General features: G+C 69.8%; 1 protein-coding gene across 1 annotated transcript; it reads left to right on the top strand.

Moving 5' to 3' along the window:
- Positions 1–1,759: 1,759 nt before the first annotated feature.
- Positions 1,760–15,171, top strand: LOC136788813 (crossover junction endonuclease MUS81-like). The gene is given in 18 exon segments (XM_066987496.1): positions 1,760–1,918; positions 3,175–3,298; positions 3,764–3,831; positions 3,918–3,989; positions 4,073–4,144; positions 4,307–4,380; positions 4,997–5,194; positions 5,314–5,382; positions 6,170–6,288; positions 7,173–7,234; positions 7,236–7,274; positions 8,494–8,607; positions 10,546–10,641; positions 12,227–12,254; positions 12,257–12,342; positions 12,969–13,069; positions 13,162–13,245; positions 15,050–15,171. Coding segments are annotated over 18 exon segments (1,590 nt in total). The 5' UTR covers positions 1,760–1,801; the 3' UTR covers positions 15,117–15,171.
- Positions 15,172–16,157: the final 986 nt, after the last annotated feature.

The raw sequence follows: 16,157 nt of genomic DNA, 5'->3' as shown, positions 1-16,157 counted from the left end.
AGGATTTTGGAGTTGGCTTTGGGGTCCCAGTGTCGGGCTCCAGGGCCCCAAAATCAATCCAGGGGTCCCCAAATTGGTTTTAGGGTCTTGGAATTGGTTTTAGGGTCCCCAAATTGGGCTCTGGGGACATAAAATTGGGCTCTGGGGCCTCAAAATGGGGCTGGGAGACCCCAAAATCCACTTGGGGGACCCCAAAGTAAGCCTGGGGGGGCCCGGGAGGGGCTTTGGGGTCCCAAAATTGAGTTTGGGGTCCTGAAGTTGGCTTTGGGGCCCCAAATTTGCATTTGGGGTCCCCAAATTGGCCGGGGGGGCCCCAAAATTGGTTTTGGGGTCCCAAACTTGGCTTTGGGGTCCTGAAATGGGCTTTGGGGTCCCCAAAAGCGGCCGGGGGGGGCCCAAAATTGGCTTTGGGGTCCCAAACCTGGCCGGGGGGGTCCCGAAATCAGATTTCGGGTCTCGAAATTGGCTTTGGGGTCCCAAAATTGCCCTTGGGGGGGCCCCAAAATTGTCCCCAGGGCACTCAGGGGGGTTGTGGGGTCCCCAAAACTGTCCCGGGGGTCTCCAAAATTGTCCCGGGGACCCCAAATCCCCCTGCCCCCCCCCCTCCCCGGTCCCACTGCCCCTTGTGGGGTCTCTTTTGGGGTCACCGCCCCCCCCCCCATCGCGAATTTGTTTGTAAAAGGGTTTTTCTAACAAATAAACGTTTGCTGTGTCGGAGCCCGTGTGCAGGGGGTTTGGGGTCGGGGGGGGGATTTGGGGTCTGGGGGGGCCCTGGGGGGGATTTGGGGTCTTGAGGGGGGATTTGGGGTCTTGGGAGGGACCCTAGGTGGGGATTTGGGGTCTCTTGGAGGAGGATTTGGGGTCGGGGGGGGGGGCTGGGGGAGGATTGGGGGGATTTGGGGTCTGGGGGGGGGATTTGGGGTCTTGGGAGTGACCCTAGGTGGGGATTTGGGGTCTGGGGGGGGCCTGGGGGAGGATTTGGGGTTCCTGGGGGGCGGATTTGGGGTCTTGGGAGGTCTTGGAGGGGAAATCGGGGACCTTGGGGGGGGATTTGGGGTCTGGGGGGAGGGGGTCTGGGGAGGATTTGGTGTTGGGGGGGGGCTCGGGGGGGTATTTGGGGTCTTGGGGGGTACTGGGGGGAGGATTTGGGGTCTCTGGGGGGGGGGATTTGGGATCTTGGGGGAATTTAGGGTCTGTGGGGGTGTTGTTTATTTGGGGACTCCCGGGGGGGCTCTGGGGCTCCATGGGGGGTTTGGGGGACCCCCGAGGGGGGCTTTGGGTTCTTGGGGGGCTCCTGGGGCTTTTGGGGGTCTCTGGGGAGGGGGATTTGGGGCCAGTCTGAGGAGATTTGGGGCTTTGGGGTCCCACGGGGGGGCTTTGGGGCCTTATGGGGGGGGGTTGGGGTCCCGAGGAGGGTTTTGGGGTCCCATGGGGGGGGAGTTACGGTCCGGGGGGGGTTGGGGTCCCATGGGGGGGTGTTTGGAGTCCCATGGGGGGGGGTTGGGGGGCCCCCTTGGGGGTATTTGGGGTCCCGGGGGGGGAATTTGGGGTCCCTCAGGGGGTTTTGGGGTCTTATGGGGGGGGTTTGGGGTCCCGAGGGGGGATTTGGGGTTTCGGGAGGGGAATTTGGGGTCCCCGGGGGGGGGGGGGGGTTGGGGGGGCGGGGCGGGGCTGGGCCAGGCCCGAGTCCTCCAGAGCAGTCGCGCAGGTCCTCCAGGCGGCGCAGAGCGGCGCTTCCGGCGTGGGGGGGGCGGCGCGCTTCCGGTTCCGGTGCCGCGGTTCCGGCGGCGGTGCGGCCGTCATGGCGGCGGCCCCCCGGCCCCCCCCCCTCAGCCCCAAGGCGCTGTTCGCGGCCTGGCTCCGGGAGTGGCGGCGGCGGGACCGGGAGCGCGGCGGGGACGGGCGGGCCTACGACAGGGTCAGGGGGCGGGGCTACGGGGTCAGGGGCGGGGCTACGGGGTCAGGGGTTATGGGGTCAGGGGTTATGGGGTGCAGGGGGTGTGGGGTCAGGGGTTATGGGGGTGGGCCTACGGCAGGGGCAGGGGTCATGGGGTCAGGGGTCATGGGGTCAGGGGTTATGGGGTTAGGGGTTGTGGGGTCATGGGGTCAGGGGTTATGGGGTCAGGGGATATGGAGTCACAGGGTTATGGGGTCAGGGGATATGGAGTCATGGGGTTATGGGGTCAGGGGTCGGGGGGTCAGGGGTTATGGGGTCAGGGGATATGGAGTCACAGGGTTATGGGGTCAGGGGATATGGAGCCATGGGGTTATGGGGTCAGGGGTCGGGGGGTCAGGGGTTATGGGGTCAGGGGATATGGGGTCAGGAGTTTGGGGTTATGGGGTCAGGGGTTGTAGGGTCAGGGGATATGGGGTCAGGGGCTTGGGGTTATGGGGTCAGGGGTTATGGGTCAGGGGTGTGGGGTTGTAGGGTCAGGGGTTATTGTCAAGGGGGTGTGGGGTCAGGGGTTATGGGGTTAGGAGTTATGGGGTTAGGAGGTCATGGGGTCAGGGGTGTGGGGTTATGGGGTTACGGGGTTAGGGGGTTATGGGGTCAGGGGTTATGCGTCATAGGGGAGGAGGGCAGGCCTATGACAGGGTGCAGGGGGTGTAGGGTCAGGGGGTTATGGGGTTCTGAGGTCATGGGGTCAGGGGTTATGGGGTCAGGGGTGTGGGGTCAGGGGTCAGGGGTTATGGGGTCAGGGAGGTGGGGTACAGGGTTATGGGGTTATAGCGTTATGGGGGCAGGAAGGTTATAGTGTTATGGGGGCAAGGGGGGTCATGGGGTCAGGGGTTATGGGGTGGTTGGTGTTATGGGGCTGGGGGTTATGGGGGTTTTGGGGTTTGGGGTTATTGGGGTTATGGGGTTTTGGGGGTAATGGAGTGATTGGGGTTATGGGGTTACTGGGGTTATGGGGTTGTGGGGGATATGGGGCTGGGGGTTATGGGGTGGTTGGGGTTATTGGGTTTTGGGGTTTTGGGGTTATTGGGGATATGCGCTGGGGGTTATGGGGGGTTTGGGATTATGGGAGTTTGGGGTTATTGGGGTTATGGGGTTATGGGAGGTTATTGGGGCTTTCAGGGCCGGGGGTTCTGGGGGTTGTGGGGGTTGTGGGGCCGGGGGTCGCGTGTTTCGGGGCCGTGCCCTGACCCCGTTCCTCCCCCCGCCCCCCCCAGGCGCTGCGCTCGCTGGCCCTGTACCCGCTGCGCCTGCGCTCGGGCCGGGAGGCGGCCGTGCTGCGGCACTTCGGGGCCCGCCTCTGCCAGCGCCTGCACCAGCGCCTGCGGCAGCACCGCGCCGGTGGGCGGGGCCTCGGGGAGGGCGGGGCCTCGGGTGGGCGGGGCCTCGGGGTGGGCGGGGCCTCGGGGAGGGCGGGGCCTCGGGGAGGGCGGGGCCTCGGGTGGGCGGGGCCTCGGGGTGGGTGGGGCTTGAGGGGTGGGTGGGGCTTGGAAGAAGCCCGGGGAGCAGCTGGTGGTGGGCGGGGCTTCAGGATGGAGTGGGAGGGGTCTGTGGGTGGGCGGGGCCTCGGGTGGGCGGGGCTTCAAGGTGGGCGTGGCCTAAAGGGGTGTGTCTCCGGGAGTGGGCGGGGCTTGGAAGGGAGCCACCCTGGAGGTGGGAGGGGCCTCAGGAAGGGGATTATGCTCATTTGCATACTTATTTACATACAATTATATGATCCCGTATCTGTTTACCTACTGACGTGTGCGTTATTTTGCATGCTCATTTGCATACCATTTACATATTAACCCTGTGCCCCCCCCCCAGCTCTCGGCCTCCCTCCCAGCCCCTCCTCGGACCGAGCGGCCCCTCAGAACCCCCCGGCCCCGCCCGCTGTGAGTGTCACGTGACAGGGGAGGCGGGGCCCGCGGAGGGGGCGTGGCCTCGCAAGCCCCTCCCCCAATCTCTCCTCCCTTTTAAGCCCCGCCCCCCCGGCGAGTACCGGCCCCGCCCCCGCTCGGGGCCCCACGCCCTCCTGCTGACGCTGCTCAGGGTGAGTGGGGGCGGGGCCGGGCTTTGGGGGCGGGGCTAGCCTGCCAGGCCCCGCCCCCTCACCCCCTTAGCCCCGCCCCCCAGAGCCCGGAGCCCCTCCCAGAGGCGGAGCTTCTGCGCCAGGCCCAGCCCCTCTGCGACCTCCCCCTGGCCCCGGTGAGCGGCGCCCTCAGTAGGGACCAGAGTGAACGCAGACACCCCCCCCCCCCCCAAAAAGCGTGACCCCCCCACACCCGGTGTTGGGAGTGCCCCCACCCAAGGGTGCTGGGGGTGACCCCCCCACACCCGAGGGTGACCTGGGGCCCCCCCTCCCCGCAGGGGGCACCCCGGGGGGGGGCCCTGGGCATCCTCATCCGCAGGGACCTAGTGCAGCGCAGCGGGCGCCCCCCCCGGTAGGGGCTTTGGGGGGGGGATTGGGGGGGCTGGAGGGGGGAATTGGGGGGTGGGGGGGGACGGGGGGGGTAAATGGGGGGGGCAAAGGGTGTGGAGGGGGGAACCTGGAAGGGGGTTGGGGAGCAAATTGGGGGGGGTCCTTGGGGTGGCGGGGGGCAATGGGGGGGGTCAATGGGGCTGGGGTCCATGGGGGGGCAATGGGGGTGTCCATAGGGAGTAGGGGGGGTTGGGGGGGTCCATGGAGGGGGGGCAATGGGGGGTGGTCCATGGGATTGGGGGGCAAAAAGGGGGGGGGGGGTCAGTGGGGTGGGGGGGGCAATGGCGGGGCGTCCATGGGGGCGGGGGGGCGCAAAAAGGGGGAGTCGATGGGGGAGGGGAGGGCAATGGGGGGGGCCGTAGGGGGTGGGGGGGAAGATTGGGGGGGTCCTTTGGGGGGGGGCAAAAAGGGGGGGCGGGGGGGCAGGGGGAGGGAGAATCCATGGGGGGGGCAAAAGGGGGGGGTCCTTAGGGGTAGGGGGCATTGGGGGGGAGCAATGGGGGGGGTCAGTGGGCGTGGCCAAGGGGGGGCAGCCCCCAGTGCCCCCCCCGACCCCCCCCTCTTTGCCCCCCCCCCAGCTGCTCGCTGACCCCCCGTGGCCGCCTCCTCGCCCAGCGATTGGCCGCCGCCCCGGGAGCCCCGCCCCCGGAGAACCCCGCCCCGCCATTGGCTGCCGCCCCTGAAGCCCCGCCCCCCGAAGCCCCGCCCCCCGAAGCCCCGCCCCCCGACGCCCCCCCGGTGGGGGGGGTGGGCGAGGAGGGGGTTGGGGACCCGCAGTGAGTGGGGGCACGGGGGGGGGTGGTCATGTGACCCCTGCGGGGGGGTCACCTGGCCTGGAGGGGGGGGGTCACGTGACCTGGAGGGGGTCACGTGACCCTCGTGCCCCCCCCCCCAGGGCGGAGTTCGAGCTGCGGCCGGGGGCGTTCACGGTGCTGCTGTGCGCGGACGTCACCGAGGGCACCGGGTGAGGGGGGGGGACACGGACACGGCCCCGTCCCCATCCATGTCCCCACCCCCAGCCCGGACCCCCCTGGTGTCCCCGTCCCCGCCCCCATTTCTGTCCCCGTCCCTGTCCCCGCTGATGTCCCCCCCCCGCTGTCCCCCCCCCTTCACGTCCCCGATCCCATCGATGTCCCTTTATGTCCCCGTCCTTCTCGATGTCCCCATGAGCTGACACCCCCCTGATGTCCCCAACCCCATTGATGACCCCCCAATGTCCCCCCGGTGTCCCCAATCCCATTGATGATCCCCTGCATGTTCCTTTCCCCGTTAACGCCCCCCCCCCCGATGTCCCCAACCCCATTTATGACCCCCAATGTCCCCCTGGTGTCCCCACTCCCATTAATGTCCCCCCCGATGTCCCCAATCCCATTAACGTCCCCATTAACGTCCCCGTGGATGTCCCCAACCCCACCGATGACCCCCCCAATGTCCCCCTGGATGTCCCCAACCCCACCGTGTCCCCCCGATGAGTCCTTGGATGTCCCTGTCCCCATTAATGTCCCCCCCCGCTGACCCCCCAATGTCCCCCTGGTGTCTCCAGTCCCATTAATGTCCCCCCCAGTGTCCCCAACCCCACTGGTGACCCCCCAATGCCCCCCAGTGTCCCCAACCCCATTAACGTCCCCATTAACATCCCCCCGATGACCCCCTGGATGTCCCTGTCCCCATTAATGTCCCCCCCCGATGTCCCCCCGCTGCCCCCCCGCTGCCCCCAGCCCCGTTAACGCCCCCCCCGCTGCCCCCCCCAGGCCGGGTTCCCAGGGGGGGGCCGTCCCCCAGCTGCGCCTCCTGGGGGTGCCCCTGGAGCTGCGGCGCCTGCCCCTGGGAGACTTCCTCTGGGTGGCCCGCGAGACGGCCCCGCCCCCAGGTGGGAGGGGCCTCGGGTGGGCGGGGCCTGGGTGGGCGGGGCTTCGGGTGGGCGGGGCACGCAGGGGGCGTGGCTGTGAGGGGTGGGGTCACGGTGGGTGGGGCCCGGGGCTGGGTGGGAGGCGGGTGGAGGGGGAGGGGGCGGGGCTAAGTGCTGGCCACGCCCCCTGGAGGCGATAAGTGGGCGTGGCCATGAGGGGCGGGGCTTCGGGTGGGCGGGGCTTCGGGTGGGGTGCTCTCAGGGGGCGTGGCCGTGAGGGTGGGGTCACGGTGGGTGGGGCCCGGGGCTGGGTGGGAGGCGGGTGGAGGGGAAGGGGGCGGGGCTATGTGCTGGCCACGCCCACGTGGAGGCGATAAGTGGGCGTGGCCACGAGGGGCGGGGCTTCGGGTGGGCGGGGCCAAGTGGTAGGTGGGAGCTCGGGATGTGTGGCGGGAAGGGGGCGGGGCTAAGTGCTGGCCACGCCCCCGTGGGTGTGATGGGTGGGCGGGGCCAGGAGGGGCGGGGCCAGGAGGGGGTGGAGTCACAGGGGGGTGGGGCCCGATTCTGGGTGGGGCCACGGGAGCTGGGGGTGGAGGGAAAGAGTGGGGGCGGGGCCACGTGCTGGCCACGCCCCCACAAGCAGCGGTGGGTGTGGCCAGCACTGACCACGCCCCCAGGGAGGTGTGATGGGCGGGGCCATGGCTGGGGGGCGGGGCTGGGTGCTGACCACACCCCGTATGCGAGGTGGGCGGGGCCAGGCACTGGCCACGCCCCCCAATGGGTGGTTCTGTGATTGGGGGTGGTGTTTGGCCACGCCCCCCCCCCCCGGCGGCAGGGGGCGGGGCGAAGCTGGGGGGCGGGGCCAGCGAGCAGGGGGCGGGGCCGATCGCTGACCACGCCCCCAGGGCGCCGCCCCCGGGAGCTGGTGCTGGAGGTGGTGGTGGAGCGGAAAACGGGGGCGGACCTCGGGGGAGCCTCTGCGACGGGGGCGGTACCGGGAGCAGAAGGTGGGGCGCTGGGAGCCACTGGGAGGGGGGTGGGGGTCATATGGGGGCACTGGGGGGCACTGAGGGGGGGCTGGGGGGGACTGGGAGGGCGGTGGGTGTCATATGGGGGCACTGGGGGGCACTGGGAGGGGGCTGGGAGGGGGGTGGGGGTCATATGGGGGCACTGGGAAGGATTGGGGGCAGGGTGGGGGTCATAGGGGAACTGGGAGGGACTGGGATGGGGGCTGGGGGTCATATGGGGGCACTGGGGGGGGACTGAGGGGGGGGCTGGGGGGGACTGGGAGGGCGGTGGGGGTCATATGGGGGCACTGGGGGGAACTGGGAGGGACTGGGGGGGACTGGGGGGGGTGGGGGTTATATGGGGGCACTGGGAGGGACTGGGGGGGACTGGGAGGGGGGGTGGGGGGTACTGGGGGGCACTGGGAGGGGAGGTGGGGGTACTGGGGGGCACTGGGAGCACTGGGAGTACTGGGGGGGGCACCGGGAGCACTGGGGGGGGGCACTGGGAGCACTGGGGGGGCATTGGGGGGGCACTGGGGGATACTGGGGGGGCACTGGGAGCACTGGGGGGGCACCGGGAGCACTGGGGGGCACTGGGAGCACTGGGGGGCGCACTGGGGGGGCACTGGGGGGGGCACTGGGGGGGGCACTGGGGGGGCCCTGGGAGCACTGGGGGGGGCCTAGGAGCACTGGGGGGGCCCTGGGAGCACTGAGGGGACACTGGGAGCACTGGGGGGGCACTGGGAGCACTGAGGGGGGCACTGGGGGGCCCTGGGAGCATTGGGGGGGGCACCGGGAGCACTGGGGGGTCACTGGGAGCACTGGGAGGGGCCCTGGGAGCACTGGGGGGGTCCCTGGGAGCACTGGGGGGCACTGGGAGGGGTGCTGGGAGCGCTGGGAGCACTGAGGGGCACCGGGAGCACTGGGGGGGCACTGGTAGCACTGGGGGGCACTGGGGGGTCCCTGGGAGCACTGGGGGGGGCACTGGGGGGTCACTGGGAGCACTGAGAGGGGCTCTGGGAGCACTGGGGGGGGCCTAGGAGCACTGGGGGGCCCTGGGAGCACTGGGGGGCACTGGGGGGTCACTGGGAGCACTGGGGGGGGCGCTGGGAGCACTGGGGGGCCCTGGGGGGGTCACTGGGAGCACTGGGGGGCACTGGGGGGGTCACTGGGAGCACTGGGAGCCGCGGGGGCCGACGGGTCGCGGTGCCCCCCCCAGTTCCGGCTGCGGCGCTGCGGGCTGCGGCACCCGGTGCTGCTGCTGGAGGCGCTGGGGGGGGGGCACCGGGCACTGCCCCTCCCCACCCTGCGCCAGGCGGCCGCCAGCACCCAGGTACCCCGGGACCCCCCCCCGGGACCCCCCCACCCGTGGGACCCCCCCCGGGACCCCGTAAACTTCTGGGCCCCCCCCCGGGACCCCCCCCCCCATGGGACCCCCCCCATAGCCACAGAACCCCCCCCATGCCCATGGGACCCCCCCCCCACCCATGAGACCCCATGGGAACCCCATAACCCCCCCCCCAGGACCCCCCCCCGGGATCCCCCCACCCATGGGACCCCCCTGGGACCCCATAAACTTTTGGGATCCCTGCTCCGGGACCCCCCCCACCCATGGGACCCCGTAAAGCCCCCCCAGGACCCCCCCCCCCCGGGACCCCATGGGAACCCCATAAACTTCTGGGACCCCCTCCCTGGGCCCCCCCCATAGCCATGGAACCGCCCCCCCACCCATGGGACCCCGTGGGAACCCCATAAACCCCCCCAGGACCCCCCTGGGACCCCCCTAAACTTCTGGGACCCCCCCCCCGAGACCCCCCCCGGGGACCCCCCGACCCATGGGACCCCATAAACCCCCCCAGGATCCCCCCCAGGGACGCACTGGGACCCCATAAACTTCTGGGACCCCCCCCCCCCACCCATGGGACCCCCCTGGGACCCCATAAACCCCCCCGTAACCCCCCCGGGACCCCCCTAAACTTCTGGGACCCCCCCCACCCATGGGACCTCCCCATACCCATATGGGGTGGGGGGGGGGATTTGGGGTCACAGATTTGGGGCTGGGGGGGTTTGGGGTCGGGGGGGGGTTGGGGGATTTGGGGGGGGGATTTGGGGTCAGGCGGGGTTTGGGGTGGGGGAATTTGGGGTCGGGGCGATTTTGGGGTCAGGGTTTTGGGGTCAGGGACTTGGGGTTGGGGCGTGGGGGGGGGGTTGGGGTCAGGGATTTGGGGTCAGGGATTTGGGGTCGGGGGGGATACAGGGTTCGGGGGGGATTTGGGGTGAGGGTTTTGGGGTCACAGATTTGGGGTTGGGGGGTCTGGGGGGGTTGGGGTCGGGGGATTTGAAATCAGGGGGATTTGGGGTCGGGGCTTGGGGGGATTTGGAGTGGGGGGGTTGGGGTCAGGGATTTGGGGTCAGGGATTTGGGGTCAGGGATTTGGGGTCACAGATTTGGGATCAGAGGGTCGGGGGGGATTTGGGGTCGGGGGGGAGTTTGGGGTCAGGGTTTTGGGGTTGGGGGGTCGGGGGGGGATTTGGGGTCGGAGATTTGGGGTCAGGGGGTCGGGGGCGATTTGGGGTCAGGGATTTGGGGTCAGGGATTTGGGTCAGGGATTTGGGGTCAGGGATTTGGGGCCTGGGGGGTTTGGAGTCAGGGATTTGGGGTTGGGGGGTTCAGGGGGGATTTGGGGTCGGAGGTTTGGGATTAGGGCGTCTGGGGGGGGTGGGATCAGGGGTTTGGGGTCAGAGATTTGGGATCGGAGGGTCGGGGGGGGCGATTTGGGGTTTGGGGGGGATTTGGGGTCGGGGCGATTTTGGGGTCAGGGTTTTGGGGTCAGGGACTTGGGGTTGGGGGGGATTTGGGGTCAAGGGGGTTTGGGGTCAGGGGTTTGGGGTCACAGATTTGGGGTTGGGGGGTCGGGGGGGGTGGGGTCGGGGGATTTGGAATCGGGGATTTGGGGTCGGGGCTTGGGGGGATTTGGAGTGGGGGGGTTGGGGTCAGGGATTTGGGATCGGAGGGTGGGGGGGGGATTTGGGGTCGGGGAGGATTTGGGGTCGGGGGGGTTTTGGGGTCGGGGGGGTTTTGGGGTCAGGGTTTTGGGGTTGGGGGGTCGGGGGGGATTTGGGGTTGGAGATTTCGGATCAGGGGGTCGGGGGCGATTTGGGGTCACGGATTTGGGGTCAGGGATTTGGGGTCAGGGATTTGGGGTCAGGGATTTGGGGTCGGGGGGGGCTTTGGGGTCATGGTTTTGGGGTGCCCCCCCCGCCCCCCCCAGGTGCAGGACGGGATCTTCGTGAAGCGCACGCGGGACCCCCGGGAGTCGGCCGCGTACCTGGGGGTGCTGGGGGAGCTCCTGCAGCGCCGCTACGGGGTGGGGGGCGCGGGGGGGGCACCGGGACGGGGGGGGGCACCGGGACATGGGGGGGGCACCGGGACATTGGGGGGGGCACCGGGATGGGGGGGGGGCACCGGGACGGGGGGGGGCACCGGGATTTGGGGACATTGGGGGGGATTTGGGGTTGTGGGGGGGGCACTGGGACATGGGGGGGGGCACCGGGATGGGGGAGGTCACAGGGATTTGGGGACATGGGGGGGGCACGGGGGGGCACCGGGAAGGGGGGGGCACGGGGGGGGCGGCACTGGGACGGGGGTGGCACGGAGATGGGGGGGGCACCGGGACTGATGGGGGGCACGGGGATTTGGGGACAACGGGGGGGATTTGGGGACATGGGGGGGGGCACAGGGGCACGGGGGGGGCACCGGGACTGGGGGGGGTGGCACGGGGACATGGGGGGGGCACAGGGACATTGGGGGGGGCACTGGGATGGGGGGGGCACGGGGGGGCACGGGGATGGGGGGGGGGGCATGGGGATTTGGGGACATTGGGGGGGATTTCAGGTTGTGGGGGGGGCACTGGGACATGGGGGGGGCACCGGGACGGGGGGGGGGAAGGGGGGGGGCACGGGGATGGGGGGGGCACCAGGACATGGGGGGGTGGGCATGGGTTTTTGGGGACATGGGGGGGGCACCGGGGGGGGCACCGGGACATGGGGGGGGGGGCCCGGGGGGGCACTGGGACAGGGGGGGCACAGGGATTTGGGGACATTGGGGGGGATTTGGGGTTGTGGGGGGGGCACCGGGACTGGGGGGGTCACAGGGATTTGGGGACGTCGGGGGGGATTTGGGGACATGGGGGGGGCACGGGGGCACGGGGGGGGCACCGGGACTGGGGGGGGGGGCACGGGGACATGGGGGGGGCACAGGGATGTGGGGGGGGTCACAGGGATTTGGGGACATGGGGGGGGCACGGGGGGGGCACCGGGATGGGGGGGGGGGCACGGGGGGGCACGGGGATTTGGGGACATTGGGGGGGATTTGGGGTTGTGGGGGGGGCACCGGGACTGGGGGGGGCACGGGGACATGGGGGGGCACAGGGATGTGGGGGGGGGTCACAGGAATTTGGGGACATTGGGGGGATTTGGGGTTGGGGGGGGCACAGGGACGTTGGGGGGGATTTGGGGACATGGGGGGGGGCACGGGGACATGGGGGGGCACAGGGATGTGGGGGGGGGGCACCGGGACTGGGGGGGGGGGCACGGGGATTTGGGGACGTTGGGGGGGCATGGGGGCACGGGGGGGGGGCACCGGGACTGGGGGGGGCACTGGGACACGGGGGGGGGGCACCGGGACAGGGGGACGGGAGGGGCATGGGGGGGGGGATATGGGGTCGGGGGGCAGGGGGACTTTGGGGGGGGCCCTGGGGGATTTGGGGGGGATATGGGGTGGGGGGGCGTTTGGGGACAAGGGGATGGGGGGGGGGGAGAATTTGGGGCATGGGGGGGCCATGGGGGGCTATGGGGGGCTCTGGGGGGGCCACAAGGACACTTTGGGGACGTGGGGGGGGGACACGATGGGGCCGCGGCTGTCGCTGACCCCCCCGTGTGTCCCCCCTTCAGAACCGAGTGCTGCAGGCGTGGGGGGGGGACTTGGACGCCCGCCCCCCCGGGCCCCCGGGACCCCCTGCGCCCTGCTCAGCTTCGAGCGGCTGCGGGAGGGGGCAGCAAGAGCCAGGGTGGGGGGGGGCGGGGGGGGGGGGGCTGGGGGGGGGGTCTTTTGGGGGGGGCTGGGGGGGGGGTTGGGGGGGGGGCTTTTGGGGGGCTGGGGGGGGGCGGAGGGGGTTTGGGGGGGGCTGGGGGAGTTTGGGGGGGGGCTTTTGGGGGGCTACGGGGGCCTGGGGGGGGGTGCTGAAGGTTTTGGGGGGGGGTGAGGGGGTTTTGGGGGGGGCCCTGGGGGTTTTGGGGGGGGGGCTTTGGGGGGCTGGGGGGGGTTGGGGACGGGGGGGGTGGGGTGTGGGGGGGTTGGGGCTGTTTTTGGGTGCTCAAGGGGGGCTTTGGGGGGGGGGTTGGGGTCCTCGGGGGTGGTTTTGGGGGCTGGGGGCTGTTTTAGGGGGCTGGGGGGGGGCATTGGGTGCGGGGGGGGCTTGGGGGGGGGGGGGGGGTTCGAGGGCTTTTAGGGTGCAGGGGGCACTGGGATACGGGGGGGCATTTTTGGGGTGCGGGGAGGGAGTGTTGGGGGGGAATTGGGGGCGTTTTGGGGGGATTTAGGGGGGTCTGGGGGGTGTTTTGGGGTGGGGGGTGTCAGGGTGTGCGGGGGGGGCGCGTCGGGGGTCTGACCCCCCCCTCGCCCCCCCCCCCCCAGCCGCAGACCGTGGGCGACGTCTTCGCCCGGCAGCTGCTGCAGCTGGGGGGGCTCGGGGCGCAGGCGGGCGCCGTGCTGCAGCGCTGCGGGACCCCCGCACGGTACGAGGGGAGGGGGGGGGGGGTGGGGGGGGTGGGGGGTGGGGGGGGGCACTCCGCTGACCCCCCCCCCATATTTGTTTGCCCCCCCCCAGGCTGATGGCCGCCTACCGGCGCTGCCCCGACGCCCCCAGCCGCGAGGCGCTGCTCAGGGACACCAAGTGGGGGGCGCTGGGCAGGTGAGGGGGCGCGGGACGCCCCCACCCCCCCCCCAGTTTGTTGAACCCCCCCCCAAATCTGTGGGACCCCCCCCCCAGTGCGTTAAACCCCCTCCCAAAGTATGGGGCCCCCCTAAAACGAATGGGACCCCCCAAATCTGTGGGAACTCGCAATTTGTGGGACCCCCCCCCAGTGTGTGGGCCCCCCCAAACATGTAGGACCCCCCCCCCCAAAGTGTGGGACCCCCCCCCAAAGTGTGGGACCCCCCAGTCCGTTTACCCCCCCCCAAAACTTTGGGACTTCTCTAAAATGAATGAGACCCCCCCAAACATGTGGGACCCCCCTCAGTTTGTGGGACCCCCCCAAGTATGTGGGACCCCCCCCAAAAGTGTGGGAGCCCCCCCCCAACAGGTGGGACCCCCCCCCAAAGTGTGGGACCCCCCCCAAAGTGTGGGACCCCCCCAAAGTGTGGGACCCCCCAGTGCATTGAACCCCCCCTCCCAAAGTGTGGGTCCCCCCTAAAATGAATGCAACCCCCCCAAACATGTGGGACCCCCCCCCCAAGTATGTTGGACCCCCCTCAGTTTGTGGGACCCCCCCCAAAGTCTGCGACCCCCATAACGAGTGGGACCCCCCCCCAACGCGTGGGGTGCCTCCTGATATGTGGACCCCCCAATATTTGGGATGCCCCCCAACACGTGGAACCCCCAAATCCCATGGGACCCCCCCAGACATTTGGCCCCCCCCCCAGACAAACACCTGGGACCCTCCTCATCACTCAGCCCCCCCCCAAATTCATGGGACCCCCCCAAGAGATGGGGACCCCCCCCAACTTTATGGGACCCCCCAAAACCCGGGACCCCCCCCCAAAATTTGGGACCCCCCAATACCCCCCCAACACCTGCCACCCCCCAAGCCAGGGGACCCCCCAATAACCCCCCAAACCTGCGCCCCCCCCCCCCCCCTTTGACACGGGACCCCCCGAATCCACGCCCCCACCCCCAACCCAGAGCCCCCCCATCCACGGGACCCCCCCCCCCCAGTATAGGGGACCCCCGATAACCCCCCAAACCCATGCCCCCCCCCCAACCCACGGGACCCCCCAAACACCTTGGACCCCCCAATCCAGCCCCCCCAATCTATGGGACCCCCCAATACCCCCCAACACCTGCGACCCCCCCAATCCACAGCCCCCCCAATCTAAGCCCCCCAATCTAAGGCACCCCCAATCCATGCCCCCCCCAATCCACGGGCCCCCCAATCCACGGGACCCCCCGATATATGGGACCCCCAATAACCCCCCACACCTGGGACCCCCCAATCCAGCCCCCCCCAATATACGGGACCCCCCAATACGCCCCCAACACCTGGGACCCCCCCCAATCCATGGGACCCCCCAATCTGGGCCCCCCTCCATCCATGCCCCCCAATATACGGGACCCCCCAATCCACGGGACCCCCCCAATATATGAGACCCCCGATAACCCCCTCCCAATCCATGCCCCCCCCACCTGGGAGCCCCCCCAATCCATGCCCCCCCCCAATCTATGGTACCCCCCCCCCCAATCTAGGACCCCCCCCATCCATGGTCCCCCCAACACCTGGGACCCCCCCCCCAAATCCTGGGACCCCCAAAATCCACAGCCCCCCCCCAACCTGGGACCCCCCCAATCCACAGACCCCCCCCCCCATGCCCCCCCCCCCAATCCAAGCCCCCCCCCATCCATGCCCCCCCCCCCCCCCAATGGGACCCCCCAACCCCTGTGCCCCCCCCCAGGGTTTGGGGGGTCCCCGCCCCCCCCCTAACCCGGTGCCCCCCCCCAGGAACCTGGGCCCGGTGCTGAGCCGGGCGCTGGCGCAGCTCTACGGGACCCCGGGGCCGCTGCAGTGAGGGGGGCCCCCGACCCCCCCCCCGCACCCCAATAAAGGCCTCGGACACCCCCAAACTGAGTCGTGGGGGGGGGGTGGGGGGGGGGTGGGGGGGAGGGGGGACCCCAAAAGGGGCAGCGGGACCCCAAAAGTGACCGAGGGACCCCAAAAGTAGCAGCAGGACCCCAAAAGTGGCACATGGCAGGACCCCAAAAGTGACCGAGGGACCCCAAAAGTAGCAGCAGGACCCCAAAAGTGGCAGTGGGACCCCAAAAGTGACCGAGGGACCCCAAAGGTGGCAGCAGGACCCCAAAAGTGACCGAGGGACCCCAAAAGTAGCAGCAGGACCCCAAATGTGGCAGTGGGACCCCAAAAGTGACCGAGGGACCCCAAAAGTGGCAGCAGGACCCCAAAAGTGACCGAGGGACCCCAAAAGTGACCGAGGGACCCCAAAAGTAGCAGCAGGACCCCAAAAGTGGCAGTGGGACCCCAAAAGTGACCGAGGGACCCCAAAAGTGACCGAGGGACCCCAAAGGTGGCAGCAGGACCCCAAAAGTGACCGAGAGATCCCCAAAAGTGACCGAGGGACCCCAAAAGTAGCAGAAGGACTCCAAACGTGGCAGTGGGCAGTGACCGAGGGACTCCAGAAGTGACCGAGGGACCCCAAAGGTGGCAGCAGGACCCCAAAAGTGACCGAGAGATCCCAAAAGTGACCGAAGGACCCCAAAAGTGAGCAGCAGGACCCCAAAAGTGACCGAGGGACCCCAAAAGTAGCAGCAGGACCCCAAACGTGGCAGCAGGACCCCAAAAGTGACCGAGGGACCCCAAAAGTGGCAGCAGGACCCCAAAAGTGTCAGCGGGACCCCAAAAGTGGCAGTGGGACCCCAAAAGTGACCGAGGGACCCCAAAAGTGGCAGCAGGACCCCAAAAGCAACCAAGGGATCCCAAAAATGACTGAAAGACCCCAAAAGTGACCAAAGGACCCCAAAAGTGGCAGCAGGACTCCAGAAGTGACCGAGGGACCCCAAAAGTGACAGCGGGACCCTATAGATGACTGAGAGAC

This window comes from Anser cygnoides, chromosome W (assembly GCF_040182565.1).
Source record: "Anser cygnoides isolate HZ-2024a breed goose chromosome W, Taihu_goose_T2T_genome, whole genome shotgun sequence".
Taxonomy (NCBI): domain Eukaryota; kingdom Metazoa; phylum Chordata; class Aves; order Anseriformes; family Anatidae; genus Anser; species Anser cygnoides.
The sequence above is the reverse complement of the archived record's forward strand: the minus strand, read 5'-3'. Positions and strand labels throughout refer to the sequence as shown.